The 16615-nt window shown below is 33.8% G+C and overlaps 1 protein-coding gene across 5 annotated transcripts in view; it reads left to right on the forward strand.

Annotated features, from left to right (window-relative positions):
• LOC138709631 (uncharacterized aarF domain-containing protein kinase 2-like) overlaps positions 1-16615 on the forward strand; it is a 36009-nt gene that overhangs the window by 4892 nt on the left and 14502 nt on the right. For all 5 annotated transcript variants that reach the window (XR_011334982.1, XM_069840538.1, XM_069840536.1 and 2 more), the window contains exons 3-7: positions 1032-1125; positions 3706-3816; positions 5704-5758; positions 11303-11420; positions 16452-16615. The exon at positions 16452-16615 is cut by the window's right edge and continues 61 nt beyond it. Coding sequence is in view for 4 of the 5 variants with exons in the window: in XM_069840536.1 (XP_069696637.1) it covers positions 1032-1125; positions 3706-3816; positions 5704-5758; positions 11303-11420; positions 16452-16615 (542 nt within the window). In the remaining variant the exon portion in view is untranslated. The remainder of the gene's footprint in view (positions 1-1031; positions 1126-3705; positions 3817-5703; positions 5759-11302; positions 11421-16451) is intronic.

Genomic DNA, 16615 nt, shown 5'->3' on the forward strand with positions numbered 1-16615 from the left:
GTTGCTAGAAATTGGAACTCGCTACTGAGTGATGTAAGGGATTGTTGGACAATAACTTCATTTAGGTCAAAATTACATAAATTCTTACTTAACAGATTAATTGCTGATTAATATTTATTACATATAATGACACTAACATCTGTCCATTCTTATTATTATCATTAATTTCTCTAAATAGATTTACAAAACCTCTAATGGCAATTACATTAATATTCTCATTATAGAAATATATTTTAGATTTATATATATATATATATATATATATATATATATATATATATATATTTTTTTTTTTTTTTTTTTTCTCCCTGTAACATAGTTCTAGTAAGCTTATATTAAATTAATTTTCATAATTTTACTAGCTATCTCAAATCTCAAATTAAGTATAATGGAATGAATTAAATTAGCTCATAAATTAAGTTACTAATTTACCTTATAGGTTTATCTAAATTTGAATAAATATGTAGTCTACTAGTCGTTAAAAATTAACAGAAGAATATTGCTGGAGAACCTTTTAAGTGTAGTGTAAATATTCGTAATTTAAATATGTATTATATTGATTAAGGCTGGTTGAGTGGAAGAGAAGGCCTTATGGCCTTAATTCTGCCAGCGAAAATAAAACATTATTATTATTATTATGATTATTATTATTATTATTATTATTATTATTATTATTATTATTATTATTATTATTATTATTATTATTATTATTATTATAAAAGGCATAACAAAAGCCTAAACTAACCAAACCTATGGCGAAGAATGGGTAGAATGGAGAAAAATCCTCTCTGGCACCAGGACTCGAATCTGGGTCCATCTTATGTTGTTGACTCTGATCATTCTAAGTTTAGATAATTTTTTGTCGTTATTCTGTCATGTTTCTCATTTCCAATCTTCAGTTAACTTATGTGTCATTGCCAACCACAGATTTCTCTGAGGCTGAATTTCAGATGTGACAACTAAAATGCTTTAGCTATTTGGCCAGTGATGCACTCTCTAATGTATTCTCTAAGTGTAGTCTCGAATTTCAGGTATACAAAGTATGGGTTGATCCAGAGCTTATTGCCGCATATGGAGGTCATAATGGCTGTAATGTGCCTTCAGAAGTATCCATGCTTGTTGAAGGTAAATAAATCATTTTCGGATATTAATGGCTATTAACTTAAGTAGTGTTGAAATAACTTTCATTTAGACTATGTCTGCCTGCAGAATGCAACTTTCATTGCCATAGGCAGTAGGAATAATAACAGGATTTAAAAATTCATGTAAATTGTGAGTTTTTTTTTTTCTTTTTTAAACTGATGATTTGTTAAGAAAGATATTAATTTATGAACTATAAAACTTTCACTATGGCACAAACAAGCACTTTGGCATAGATAAGTCCATAGACTTCTTGTGAGCTTCAGTTGACTGATTTCTTAAAGTAATATACTAAGAGTACTGAGAGATTTGAATTGCAGAATAAATTTCAGTTCTGTATTTGTTACATGTATGTAGGTGTCGGATTTTTAAGTCCAGAAAGTTAATATTCCAACTAATTATGTTATAAACGAGCAAGAAATAATGCAACTGGGTTTGAAAACAGTAGCCAATTTTAACAGACAGCGAAATTTTCTTGTCTGCTGAGTACCTATAGTCCCGTCGCTCTAATTTCCGGCAGCCAATCGTGTTGCAGGTCGGCTACATTTAAACGTGTGCGTCTTGTGATTCGCTGATGAAGACGTTATTCATTTCTTAAGGCTCGATAAATGCTTAATATAATCGCCCGCCATTTTGTCTCTTTCGTTGGTGTTCACAGAAAGCACACAAAGACGTTATTTGCTGCTCAATTATTTGCTGAATTACAGTGTGTTTGATTTATTATCATAGGAGCTATGACATGATAATGTTTAACGGTGTGGCTGGTAGCTCGACAATGAAAGAACAAAACTGGCGAACGATACTACCTACCTAGACTTTATAGAGCCTTCACTTCCTAAGACGTAAGCAAAGAGGAGGAGTCGCGCTGGGAATAACAGCGTCGCGATTATAATTGCCGAAGTTCTTGCCATACACTACAATTGGCTACAGCTTCCACTGACTTAGGCTTTTGGGTGGCTTCAGTGGGTGGTGCTTGGTTTTCAAATGAAGTTCAACCGAACAGTCTCAACAATTTGCGAGTGTGCTTCACTCTCCCGTCTTTGTGACCCAGCTGTTCTTTGTTAGATTTCCGAGTGTGAACAAGGCCTCAAAATGGTTCTAACTTACATCACATCCACGTACATATACTTGGTGTCATTGTTAACATTTAGTACCTAAAACTTTGGTCCCTGTTACATGCATGCACACTATATGGCATAATACCAACATATGAATCATATGACATCTGGCAGTATTACCCCTTCATTTTTTGTATGCAAAAGAAAGGCAACATAGCAGGACCCATAAACGAAAAAAAAAAAAAAATAGCTAATTGCATTAAAATGTCTAAAAATACGTGCTATTAACCAAATTTAAAAAAAATATCTATTTACATATTTATTTTTTAAAAAGACGCTTTTGATGTAAAATATGTTGTTGTTGTTGTTGTTTTCTAATGCCAGGGGTTTGACAATAAAGTCATTTGACCTCTTGCACTCCAATATTTTTCAAAGATACTATTATGGCCAGCCACTGAAGCACAGATTTTGAGGTGTTCTGAATCCATTTCTTGGTGTGAGTTGCACAATGGGCAGTTAGGGGACTGATATATTCCAATTCTGTGCAGGTGTTTGGCCAATCTAAATGCAACTACAGACGATTTTCGTGGTAACTCGGGAATTAACTGTGGATTATGATGCAGAGAGTTCCATTTTTTCCTTTGAGATTGTGTTATCAAATTTTGTTTGTTGAAGTCTAAGTATGTAGATTTAATAAATCTCTTCACAGAGTAATACGTAGATTTAGTAACAGGTCTTTAAGTAGCAGTAAATATAAAATATAAATGTAAAATATAAAATTCGGTATTTACACCAGTGATGGCACTTGGTCCAGAATTTTTTATCTGGTTTGCAGAATTAAGAGCCTCTTAATTCTATACAGAAAAACATTTATCTAAAAATCTGCTCCTTTCAATCACTGTAGTTAGCACGTCTCCACTGTCCTCTGTCCATAGATACTCAGAAAAATCTCCTTTTTTTCCCCGTTCGATCTCACCTCTATAGGGTTTCCTGTATCTTTCTTGTGCTGTTCATATTAAAACTTGCTTTAATAGCCAAATTCCAGAAAAATGGTAATGTTCATGTTTTAGTCTTGGAGAAAGTGTATGAGAAACATAAAATGTTGGAAAGATGCCGAACATAACAACTAAACAAATGTAACTGTTGCCTGTATTTTCTTTCTTTTTCTACTGTCATCCACGTCAGTCATATATCTTTGTCATGGTTTTGTAGGAGAGACTCTTATCCACCTTTGTATATTAGCTGTCTCATACCATGATGTGATAAGCACTCATAAATTTGTCCCTATTTTTCCATTCTCTGTTTTCCAATTTCTCTTTTCTAAGATTGTATTTTCGTAGCTGAAATTATTTTTCTGACTTCTTTTTTTTTTTTTTTTTTGCTATATCTCAGTGCCACACTAGCAACTGTATTATGCATTCCATTGTATGCTTAGAGAGTTATAACATTGTAATAAGACAAGAGAAACAAGTTTTTTATACTAGCAAGAATTTTTGTGTCTTTTCAGGGATGGAAATGCTTGGTGTGAGCAGATTTTTGGGAACAAGAGACGAGGAATTGGATGAGATTTCAAAACAACTTGAATTGGAAAGGAAACTCTGTAATTCTAAGAAGAAAGGTGTGAATATTACTGATAGCACTGCTACTGTTCCTACTCTACCCTTATAGACACTGACCCTACTTTCTGCTTTCTACCCTTCTTCTTCACTAACATGTATTGTGATCATGTTATTCTGGTTGCGAAATTGCACAATTAATAGGTATTTTAAAGTATTTTTTTTTTTTTTTTTAGACTTTATTTGATTTTTTATGCTCGACCATGCCGAAATGTAGTACGTAATTATACACCTGGTAGCAGCCCTTTAATGGGCCTCATTAAAGTACACCTATTCATTAAAGTTCAGCTGTTCCACTAATCATTGTAGCAATATGAAAGCGCAAGTATCGATTATTCTCGGATATGCAATCGAAAGACAACTAGCGAAACGTCACGGAGGCTGGAAATCCAATACTGTCACAGAAGGTTATGTTCTGTTACTATAATAATTAGCGTTAATTGTAAATAATATTCAAATAAATTCAATTTGTCATCTCGTTTTTCAATGTCTAAATCAATTTCAAGGTTATATCAAGATTAATGTTTATTTTACTCTCTAGATTATATCAAGGTCAATGACATTTGTTTCTAGGAAAAAATCAATACTTTCACGTCTGCGCACATCTCACAATTTACGAGGTATTGCACAAGGTCAGTTCCGCTCCCCAGTCAGATAAGAATAACATGAATACGTATGAATAATTTCAAATTAGAAATATGGTCGAGCATAAAAAGTCGTATGAAACTTGCCTATAATGGTAATTAAGACGCTTGTATGAAAATTATGAAACTCGCGCTCTTTTCATAAACATACTCGCGTCTTAATTACTACCATTATAGACTCGTTGCATAATGTACTATTTCAGTTTTGTTTAACTTGTGATTCTTTACCTTCCCTTTCAAATTTTGTTGCATTACAGTTGTAAGTTTACATTTGTCAGAAGTAAGTCTGATGTGAAGATGTTTTAATACGGATTTAACAGAGCCTCGGATTAGCGAGGTTCTATTATAGTATTGGCAAAGAAACTGTAAAATATCAGTCTCCTCGATGTATGATAGAGTTGTTATTTGTCTTAATGAATTTGCTCATAACGTATAGAATTTTTTCAGTCAAAGTAATACCGGGAAGTGAGATTTGCTTGAAATGTCGGTATACAGCAAACAGCCTCTGGAATTCGTTACCTAATGACGTCAGGGACTGCCGGACTTTATCACAATTCAAAATTAAATTGGAAAATTTTGTCTTAATTAATGTTTTTTAGGTATTGCTAGAAGTATTGATTTGTGTTTTGTTTTTCTTTTTCTTTTTTAATCTAGATTAAAATTGCAAGTTTCTTGTTTATGTTAGTTAATTAGTTAGGATACAATTAATTATGATACTTAATCACTCATTTAAAGTTTCTGTGACTGCAACCTGTGTATATTTTTGTGTGGCTTTACTTTGTTTATAGTGTTTTTTCTCTCCCTATATTTCTTGTGTAGCTTTACTTTGTAAGTATATTTTTTTCTGTTTATTTCTATTATTGTATTTGTATTCCTGGTGTTGTGGAAGAGAAGGCCTCATGGCCTTAACTACACCAGAATAAATAAATACATAAAGTGCTGGGTAGATTTTGCTGAAATACTTCCAATTTATCTGCTATCATTCCATTGTTTAATAATTATTTCTTATCATTCTACTCCTCCCTCTTTTATTTGAAAAACATAAAACTACGTTTAAAATTTGAAAATTAGGAAAAAGATATTTTTGGTGTATGTTTTCTTTTTGTTTCAAAATGACTGAAAATTATGTTTTATGTTAGGTGTATAGCTCAGTTTGTGGTGTCGTAAAAATACACTTGTAACAGTTTTATTTACTTGTAGTGAATGTATTTTATTACAATTAACATTTTGTTCTTTCTTTATTAGAGTTAATCCCTGTAGCTGTTAAGGTGAGACATCCAAGAATGGAGACACTCTTATGGTAAGTGGAATTTATTAAAATTCAGTTGGTATAGATCTGATAAGTTATTCCTAACTCATTATGATTATCACAGAAAGTGTATGAAAGAGAAAGTATCGTGATGTTTTAAAAGTCACTTTATGAAATACACGTTTTCGCTGCCAAAGCCTTCTAGAATGTGGGAGGATAACCACCAAAATTATGTAAGAAAGTTTATCAACTTCTCTCCAATGAAATCTAGCGCCAATTCGGAAAAAAAGACAGGATTTAGTCGTAATATACTAAGAAGAAGAAGAAGAAATACGAGTATAAAGAGATAAATAAATGGTGATTCCTATGTGTTTCGGAGAAGTTAATATATACAGAGTTAGTTCTACTTTTTATTGTGAATTTTGTGAGTCCCAAAATGCCCCAAGCCACACCAGGCCAGGCAGTGAAGGGTAGAAGTGCGCCATTGTTCAAGATTAGCATTTCTGGTCATAAACACATTTTTACGTGTAAGTAGACCATTGAAACAAGGCCTAACATATTTTAATAAACATCCATGTCACTTCTGTATGCTTATTTTCGTAAATAGGGAAGTACAGTATGTGGCAAAACAAACAACACTGAAATTATCGCTCATCTGCTGTCCATGTTTCCCTTGCAACCAACATTTATTTATTTTACATGATAGTTTGACATATTTTATATTCAGTGTTGAGGCGAGCATTATTTCCAATCAGATTAGTACTGAAATTACAAACATATTCTGAAAATCAAGATGTCGTTATAACATGCAAGACGACATAAGACTGATCCTGCATGACAGAACTTCTTGACGACAGCTAACATTGCTCTGTTATTGTTAAATCAGTCTGGTACTGATCTTTAACGTGGCACAAACTCGGCCCACTCCGTATGACCGGAAATAATGTTCGACAATAAATACTTTCTCCTTTGTTGTGAGAACTAAAATTGTAGAAATCAACACTACATTGAATTCACAATATGTCAGTAAATAAATACTTCGTTGCTAGGGAAACATAGACGGGCTGTTCCATGTGAAATCGGACAAAATTTCAGAAAATTTGACCTCGCATTTTTTAAAAAAAGCGGTGCTTCTGTCATTGAAAGGCCTTCACTGGACAAGCCTAATGGTGAATTAAAATACCCCCGACTAGAATTACTTTTCATTTTATAGAGCGTCATATTTATCGTACTTTCATAAAATTCTTAGCTTTGGAAGAACATTGCTCAGAGACATTTAGTGGTAGAATTTTCAACGACATCTTTTTTTAAAGCAGACTCAGAGAGTAATATAATGACTTTGGAGGGATTTTTTTTTTAATTCTTATTCACTTGACTAGGCAGATTTATTTATTTTACTTTTTTTCTTGACGAAATAGCTCAAACATAAAAATACGACAATATGGGCGACTTAATATAGAATAAAACACAGTTTACAGATCCAAAATTTTCTTTGGGTAAGGGTGGAAAAAAAATAAAGAAAAGAATTCTCATTGTGGATTTCTTCGCCGCGCGGCTCCATCCCACAGCAAGCTGAGCGTGCGTGGTTGGCCAACGCTAGCAGCTGGTAAGTTCCGTCATGCGAGTAGTTCACGCATTTGAAAACAACTCGAAATGAAAGATGTATTTCTCTGAATACTAAAATAATTACATAATCACTACACTAACCTGTTACTGTTTACTGATGGTTACTTCAGCACTATCTGCAGCATGGGAGAAAAGTTTCATTAGAAGTACCGGTATAATCCATAGGAGATGGTCTAGGCTTGTATAATTGCACGGAACAAGTTTTACACATTCTCACAGTTTTTTTTTAAGTTAATGGGAATGTTAAACTTTTCCAATATCAGATTTGGCACTACCTTCAAATTTTCTGTGGTCCTTTTTCTATGTAATCGTTGGAAGGGGTTGAAGCAGCGATCTGTCCTAAAACGATTTTCCATTTTGGGCACCCTATAAAAAAGGATTTGATTTTTCAGTACCGATAATGTGCACATGTACTTTTGTAACGCGATTCTGTAATAGCATGATTGATACCTATAAGTCTTCCTTTTAAGGCAATACGTAATCATTATCTTACCTTAATAGAGTAGTGTTTGTTGAATTTTCTGCAACGCAATAAAAGAAAACTTTCAAATAATGGAACTGAATATCCACTGTCACCCTGTAATAATATACGCAGAAGACTGGCTGGTGGGTCACGTATTCGTCTCATTCCCTGTGTTGTGACTACACACCAGCTGTTTCAAGGCCAGCTGATAAGAATATTCTGGCTCCTCTCACATCGCCGCATGACGCTGCAGAGAGCGCGTATTTTTATAAAGAAATTTGAAATATTTATTTTAAGGCTTTTCATTTAAAATAGCTTTTTAAAAAAAATTGTATGATTTTTGTCTCAACAATAACTAATATTATAGTATTTTATATCCATACTTTTTTGGTGGTAACAAGTTATAAATCACAAAAAACAGTATATTCATAATTTCCACAAACAATAAAATATATGTGTTACACCCCATTAATACACTTAAATGTGCATTACAAAATTAGCTATAGCTTAATTTTTTATTTCAAAGCCAGGTGTAGTAGTACGTGTTTAAAGTAGGAAGAAAATACAAAATACGCTAAATTTTAAGGAATTTATCTGAAAAACTACTGGGCTAAGGAAAGCCAAAATTTGTACATTTACTAGTTCCCATATACTAAACGTCTGTACGAATTTTCAGACAATTCTGACATGTCATGGTATTTCGTTGTCCGATTTCACATGGAATAGCCCAGACAGCAGACAAGCAATAATTTCAATGTCGTTTGCTTTGCTGCATACCATATTAGAAATGAAGTATGAAAAACTTATCAGATTACCAGGTAACAATTGGCATTCATACAGTCCTCTGTGTAGATTGAAAACTCAAAAAAGTTTCATATCCATTGTTCAAGAATTAAAACAGAAAATCAATATCCCGAGTTTAAAAGAAAACTTACAAATTAAACCAAACCCTTTAACTCTTTTAAATATAGAATATAATCTAAATTTAACAGAAGAAATACTAAAATCAGAAGTAAACACTGAAATACTGAAACAATTGTCTTTAGAGACAATTAATATTGGGTACCTTCCACAAAACTGGCTTCATTTATACACCAACGGATCCATGATCTCCAGAGAACAAGGTGCCGGTGCAGGTGTTACGTGTTGTCTCTTCTCACTTTATAGATCTCTTGGATATGGAACAACACGTTTTGATGGTGAAATCATTGCAATAAGTGAATGTCTCAGGAATCTTCTATGCCACATCAATAAATTTAGGAATGCAGTTATATTGTCAGACTCCAAAGCAGCTATTCTATTATTCGTGTCTAAACACACACCTTCATCTCAAACAGCAGAAATAACTAAAATGCTCTCTCAATTAATATCACTCAATAAAAGAATTGTATTCCAATGGATACCATCCCATTGTGGAATCCTGGGAAACGAGAATGCGGATGCTTTAGCAAAGAAGGGCAGCACTGCTACTTACAGACCTGTTACTAATTCTACGTATTACTCTGTGAAGAGATTTATTAAATCTACATACTTAGACTTCAACAAACAAAATTTGATAACACAATCCCAAGGGAAAAAATGGAACTCTATGCATCAAAATCCACAGTTAATTCCTGATTACCACGAAAATCGTCTGTAGCTACATTTAGATTGGCAACAGGCCATGATTGTTTGGCTAAACACCTGCATAGAATTGGAATATATCAGTCCCCTAACTGCCCATTGTGCAACTCAAACCAAGAAATGGATTCGGAACACCTCAAAATCTGTGCTTCAGTGGCTGGTCATGATAATATCTTTGAAAAATATTGGAGTGCAAGAGGTCAAATGACTTTATTGTCAAACACCTGGCATTAGAAAACAACAACAACATATTAGAAATGACTGCAGTGTGTATAAAATTTCTAAGTTAGAGATGTTGCTGGAAGTCCGCATGTGAGTCAAAGTGAATACTTACAGTATTTTGTCCCAGAAGGCATTAGTTATCAGTGCTGTGACAGACATAGAGGCTAGCAGTGAATGAAGAATACAGGAGACGTTTAATTTAGTGGCAGACAGGAGGAGACAAAGTAACAAATCAAATTGCATTAAATTGTAAGGGACTAGTTACGGCAGTTCAGACTGTTTGGTATTTATATCAGCTTGTTCTTCTTGCAATGGTGCTGTGTTCTTATTAGAGTTGAAATCTCGACATTTCGTAGGGCGTCCACCTGACATCTTTCTTGTAGTTTAATAAATTTTAATAGAAATGTTGTTGTTGTTATCTAGTGCCTTGCATTTGGCAATGAAGCCATTAGCAGTCGTGCTTTCCAATACTTTTGAACTGTAGTTTCTTCTGATCTCAATGCTTCACAGGTCTTCAAGTGATCTTTATTCATTTCTGCTGGATCGTTACACAGGACACATATGGGTGAAGCTGAGATACCTATTCTGTAGAGATGACTTGCTAGACAGTCATGATTTGTCAATAGTCTGAAGGCTGCAACTGCTGTTTTCCTTGGTCTCTGGGGGATTATATCTGGGTTGGAAAGTAGTGTAATCCATTTTTTGTCTTTAGCATTTGATTCTATTTCTTGTAGATATGAATGAGAAAATTTTGTAGTGATCAAGCGTTTTATTGAGGAATATGAGAAATTAAATTTAGATTTTTGTTTTATTGTTGTGCCTTTCTTTGCAAGTGTGTCTGCTGTTTCAGAAATGTACAGAACACGAATCATGGCGTGTCATGCCAATTATGGCATCTAATGATAAAATAATTTATTTTCAACCTCTACATTCTGTCTGCGTTAACAGGTAGGTTCAGGCTTTCCTTTCATTTGCACAGTTGATGGCCTAGACAATTCAGAATTGTGGCACAGGTGTGCAGTCGATGGGTTAAACATGGATTCATTTTGTTTTTGAGTTGTAAATGTGCCCCTTAGATTTATTTTATTAGTGTGTTATTTAGTTCATAAAAATCAATCTGGTTATTTAACTCCAGAAATGAGTTTTACCAAAGTCCAGACCTAACTAAACTGCTTTCTCGCACCCAAAAATGGTAGATTCATCCCACTTCATCAAAATCCTTGAGCCCACTTTCATGTTAAAATTTACAAATACACAAGAATTGCACTTTTAATATACATGGAAAATGAACTATATACAGCATTACAACATACATATAAGCATTTTCATTTTGTTGATTCCCTAATAACAATTCACTAAGTACTGGTAAGCGTTTACTTTTTTTTTCTCTAATGAAACTTATGAATAACATCTACATGATTTTGATCGTGTTATTAACACTGAATAATGTCCTGTTTTGAATGATCTGTGAAAATGTAAAGCTTGTGTTATGCACTATTTATGATGGTCATTTAGAAATACAAATCTTAACTGAATAGCCTATTTCTTATACTCATTTTATACCATTTTATTGGTATTGTGTTCAAATTCATTTGTCTTAATCATTTTGTGAGAATACTGCAACTTAAAACTATAACTTATGTTTTCATTTTCATGTGAAGGCGAGATCTCTACATTATGAAAGTTGCTGCATCAACAGTTACCTGGATTTTCCCAAGTTTGAAATGGCTTAGCCTTGTAGATTGTATAGAAGATTTTTCACAGTTGATGAAAGCGCAGGTTTGTTGATATATTAACTGTTATGGTTGAAAAGTGGAAAGTAACACCAAGGAATCTATCCCAGATAAATTGTACTTATTCATTCATTTATTATATTCCATAGATCTTACATGAGCAATGAAGCTTTAAGATGTGGAACAAGTCAAAATTTTACAATATTACAATTATAATTTTTACAATATTTTACAATTTTTACAGTTTTACAATTTAGTAATTTTCTACAATGATGAGGTGAGGTCCGAGGATTCGCCAAAATATTACCCAGCATTCGCCTTTTGGTTGGGGAAAACCTCGGAAAAATCCACCCAGGTAATCAAATCAAAGTGGTTGATGCCGAGGACTTGCCATAGAGCATCCGGCTTCAGTCCCACGGCTGGGGAAAGCCTCGGAATAAACCATTCAAAGAGACCAAAGGGGGATCCAACCCAAGCCCAAACGCAGGTCCGGATCAGCAGCCCAGCAAGTCTGCCGACTGAGCTACATCGATGGCTCTACTAAAATATATAATACATAGCCAGTCAGATTATTATTGTACTTATTCAGTAATCACATTTCTTGCTTGTGTGCTTTCTTTGGCATAGGCTACTTATTGTCTTATTTATGATTGCAGACATTTTTTTAATTTTCATATTTATTGCAGTCCTTACTAGATTAAGCAATTATGAGAAATTACTTTATTAAAACAGTATCTTTTAATTTCCATATGCATATTGTAACTAATGTTTTCGGCATGAGTAATAACCTGGCCACTGGGATGCTTAACTGAGTGATGTGTATAAAGAAACCTGTTCCAGTGTGCATTTGTCCAGTTTTATGAATTGTTGTAAATCATTCGTGGTATGCAGGATGCTTTTCAAGAGTGGCAGCAATGAAAGAGCATCTCACTGGCGACTGCAGGTTGTTCTGCATTTCTTTTGCGAAGAAAAATGTTAATCAGGACTACTCTGGGTAATATTTTCGGACAAGATTGCATTTGTCTCCACACAAGATGGGCAATTGTTCACGGGCATTCCACTGTGACCTAAATACGTACCACCATGCTATAACAGTGGCCACATGTCTGTAGCATGTTGGGAGTGGATGTCCAGATGTTCTGTGGAGATATCGGAATGGAATGCAATGCAATGCAAATACAGTAGCATGCAAATTAATCCGAACAACGTAATTACTTATGCAAAAACACTCAAACGGGATAAAAAAAAAAAGGATCTAAGACATACCTCAGTAATCTATGTGGCCTCCCTTGTTCCTAATAACAGCTCTGAGACGATTTGGCATGGATTCCACTAATTTCCCACAAATATTCTTCATTTCTTCATTGCGAAACCATACACCAATGAGGGCAGAAATCATCTTCTCCTTTGTAGAACAATCCATTTTTTGCATTCTTCTTTTGCAAATTGACCACAAGCTCTCAATGGGGTTGATGTCGGGTGAGTTGCCTGGCCAGGGGAGTACCTGAATATTCTTCTTGTTGAAGAATTCTGTAGCTTTTCGAGACGTATGGCATGGTGCCAGGTCTTGTTGGAACACACCTCTGCCATCCGGAAATGATTTTTGCACCTGGGGTACGATTCTGGTTTCCAATAAGTGAATATATTTGTCAGAATTCATCATTCCCTTGATAGGTATTAATGCTCCAGGCCCTTCATGTGTAAAACAACCCCAAAACATTACTTTAGGGGGTTATTTGGGTGCTTGTTGGAGATGAGCTGCTGTTACTTTTTCGGATCCTTTCCGTACGTAAGAAACACAGTGGCCGTGGACCTCGAAATGAGACTCATCAGAAAAAAGTACATTCTTCCAGTCATTCACTGTCCAGTGTTGATGTAATTTTGCCCATATTAAGCGTTTTTTGGACATAACAGAAGTTAGCAGTTGCTTCTTAATAGGCTTACGAGCCCTTCATCCAGCTTCCAAAAGCCTACGCCGCACTATTGTGACGTGAATATTCGCCCCAGTGGTAGCCATTAACTCGCAGGTTAAGTCGACAGCAGTTAGTCTAGGATTTAATTTACTTTTCCTGACAAATTAAACGATCATCTGCAGGTGAAGTCTTCCTTTTCTGGGCACAGTTTCCTTTTTTCTGGGGTGTGATGGATCCCGTCTCCCTGTATCATTTTATGATCGAATTAACAGTAGCCAAACCGATGTGACATTCTGCAGCAATTTGCCTCTGTGTCATAGAAGAATGCTCTGCTAATGTTATAATTTCAGACCGTTTTCGTGAGTTATATCCATTTGTGAAGACGACAGAATGTACACAGGATTTCAGTATTAAGTCTTCAACACAACTGAAATGCTTATAAGTACAAAACGACAGGCAAAATGTCACATATTATAAAAAAATAATAACAGACCTTCAACAATGGAATTACACGTACTACAGATGTCAATTAAAGCAGTATGAGGAGCTGTGAGGCCAACAATGACAGAAAATGTAAAAATATGTCGTGTTCGGATTAATTTGCACACTACTGTATGTGTTGAAGCAAGTAATGATTTTCTAGGTATTATATTCCAGCATGATAACCATCCTGTTCATGTACTGGTTTTAAGAGAGACTGGATATCAGACTGATAGAGCAATTCACTAGATATAAACCTGATAGAAAATGTATGGGCAGAGATGAAAAATACCTTGAGGGAAGGGGAGAGATGAAAAATACTGTGAGGGAAGGGCAGAGATGAAAAATACTGTGAGGGAAATTGCGCAGAACTCTCATCCTCAGCCAATTACAAAGAATGTTCTCTGAAAAAATAAATATTTAGAATGCCTGAAATTGTACAGCTTCAAGTGATAGATGTCGTAGGTGCTTGCTGTCTTCATTGCCTCCATGTTACTATAGAAACAAAGTAACAGTATACTTCGTACTAATTGTGATTTGTATTCTTTAGTGTTTTTTTTTCTTTAGGTAAGTGTTTATTTTTATTTTAGGAGAAATATTTATATGGTCAATCGTGCATATGCTTTTAAGGAAAATAATTCTGTCATCATAAAATAAATAGCTTATGTATAATTACAAGAAAAAAATCAGGAAACTGAAGCTGTTGGAGTCACAAGTCTTCAATGACTATTTTTCTCAAATATAAAATAAAGAGATTAAATGAAAATTGGAACTTCCACTATTTCAGTAACTGATTCTTTTCACTAATTTGAAAAATAAATGCATACTGATCTGAAACTCTGATAATATCACAAGCTTCAGGCACTATTCTTGATATACCGGTAGTTTATTTAGACACTCTGAAAGATACCAAGGAATCTTATAATAGTACCCAAACTCTCCCTCACAGTACTGCTTCTCGAAATTGGATGGCCATTATTTTTATGCTTTGCTCGAATAGTAAGGTTAAGTGCTCGAAATTTCATGATTATATCTGAGTAAAATTTTTGTAAGTCTATTTCCATATTACTTTTGCTGATGATACAAGTAATGTACTTTTTGTTTTGGTTTGCTTTTGCGACTTATTTTGTTCAATAATGTTGAACATCAAAATAAAGTCACGAGGCTTTACTAGTATATATATGTATATATATATATATATATATATATATATATATATATAACAAAATTCAATATAAATAAACAAACTTCATGATCTAGAATCCAGACCATATCATAGAAAGACAGACGGTGAAGCTTGCGATTAAAATCTACATCAATAAACGTTTCAATTTCTGAAAGAATATTACATTTGTTTTCTCTAGGTATCTGTCTGTAAAACAGGGAACATGTTGAAGATAAACTTTTGGCTGATAATGTTTTCATTGTTTAATGACAAAGGAGCTATATTTTTTTTTTCTTTCAAGGGAAGTTATATTGAGAATTGTTATCAATCTCTGTAAGTTCAAATTTGAACTTATAAAGTTTTAAATCAATGGCAGATTTTCCAAAAGTTGACCGAAATATGATTAGAAGGCAAAATGCTGTTTATTTGAAAAAAAAAAAAAATATATATATATATATATATGTATTATATATATTTGTACATTTAGAGCGTTACTGATCTGGTAAGAGGATTCCGTATTTTTAATTCCTTGAAGAGGCTTTTTTTTTTTTTTTCTTTTTCTTTTCCGTGAAAGTTACTCCTGTTTCAAGAACTAATAGTCTTGCTGATGTTTATCTTCTTTAATATTAGATGTGATTATACTCCTGACCTCTGAATTGGAGCAGCAGAACTAGTTGTGATTGTAATGAATAACCTTTACATAAACTTACATATAAAAAAATATACAAAATCCTATGTAGCATAACAATAATCTCTCTTTAATAATAATAATAATAATAATATTATTATTATTATTATTATTATTATTATTATTATTATTATTATTATTATTATTATTATAATTTCAACTGACAAATCTAAAGTGATGGCTTTTTTAGGAAAGGAGCCAGTCCGTAGCAAAATATGCATCAATAATAAGATCATCGAACAAGTCAAAAATTTTAGTTATCTCGGTTACCAAATTTCATATAAAGAAGAAAAGGATTTGAATGAGAAAATTATTAAATTCAACAGAGCAATGGGGATAATTAATCAGATATTCAGACCAACCTTAGTGCAAAAACACACACGCACCAGAATTTATAAAACATTGGCCAGACCTATACCCTGTTTTGGTAGTGAAGCTTGGACGATTCGTAATATTGATTCACAAAGATTAACGGCGGCAGAAATGAGATATATGCGTCATACAGCGGGATACACGAGAATGGATCACATTAAAAATTTTGACATTATGAAAGAACTGCAGATTGAACCGATTACGGAATACCTACAGAAATACAGACAAAACTGGAGATCACATGTCATCAGAATGCCTCGTTCTAGAATTCCATGCCAAATTTTAAATTACCATCCTGTGGGCAAGAGATCCTTGGGCAGACCGTTCAAGCGTTGGCAAGAGACTGTAACGGGCCACTAGGCCCAATACATGCAAGGTTGTTGATGATGATGATGGTGATAATTATAATTATTATAATCTGAAAACTATGGTGTATATTTTCTTTTTCTCTTTTTGCAGGTGGATCTTTGTGTAGAGGCTAGAAACTTGGAGAAGTTTGCATCAAATTTTGATGGTATTAATTCAGTGCAGTTTCCAAAACCTTTATGGCCTCTTACAACACCTTACTTGCTTGTGGAAACCTATGAGGAAGGGGAATCAATGCAACATTATGTAGTTTCCAA

The sequence above is a fragment of the Periplaneta americana genome, chromosome 11 (assembly GCF_040183065.1).
Source record: "Periplaneta americana isolate PAMFEO1 chromosome 11, P.americana_PAMFEO1_priV1, whole genome shotgun sequence".
In the NCBI taxonomy this organism is placed as follows: domain Eukaryota; kingdom Metazoa; phylum Arthropoda; class Insecta; order Blattodea; family Blattidae; genus Periplaneta; species Periplaneta americana.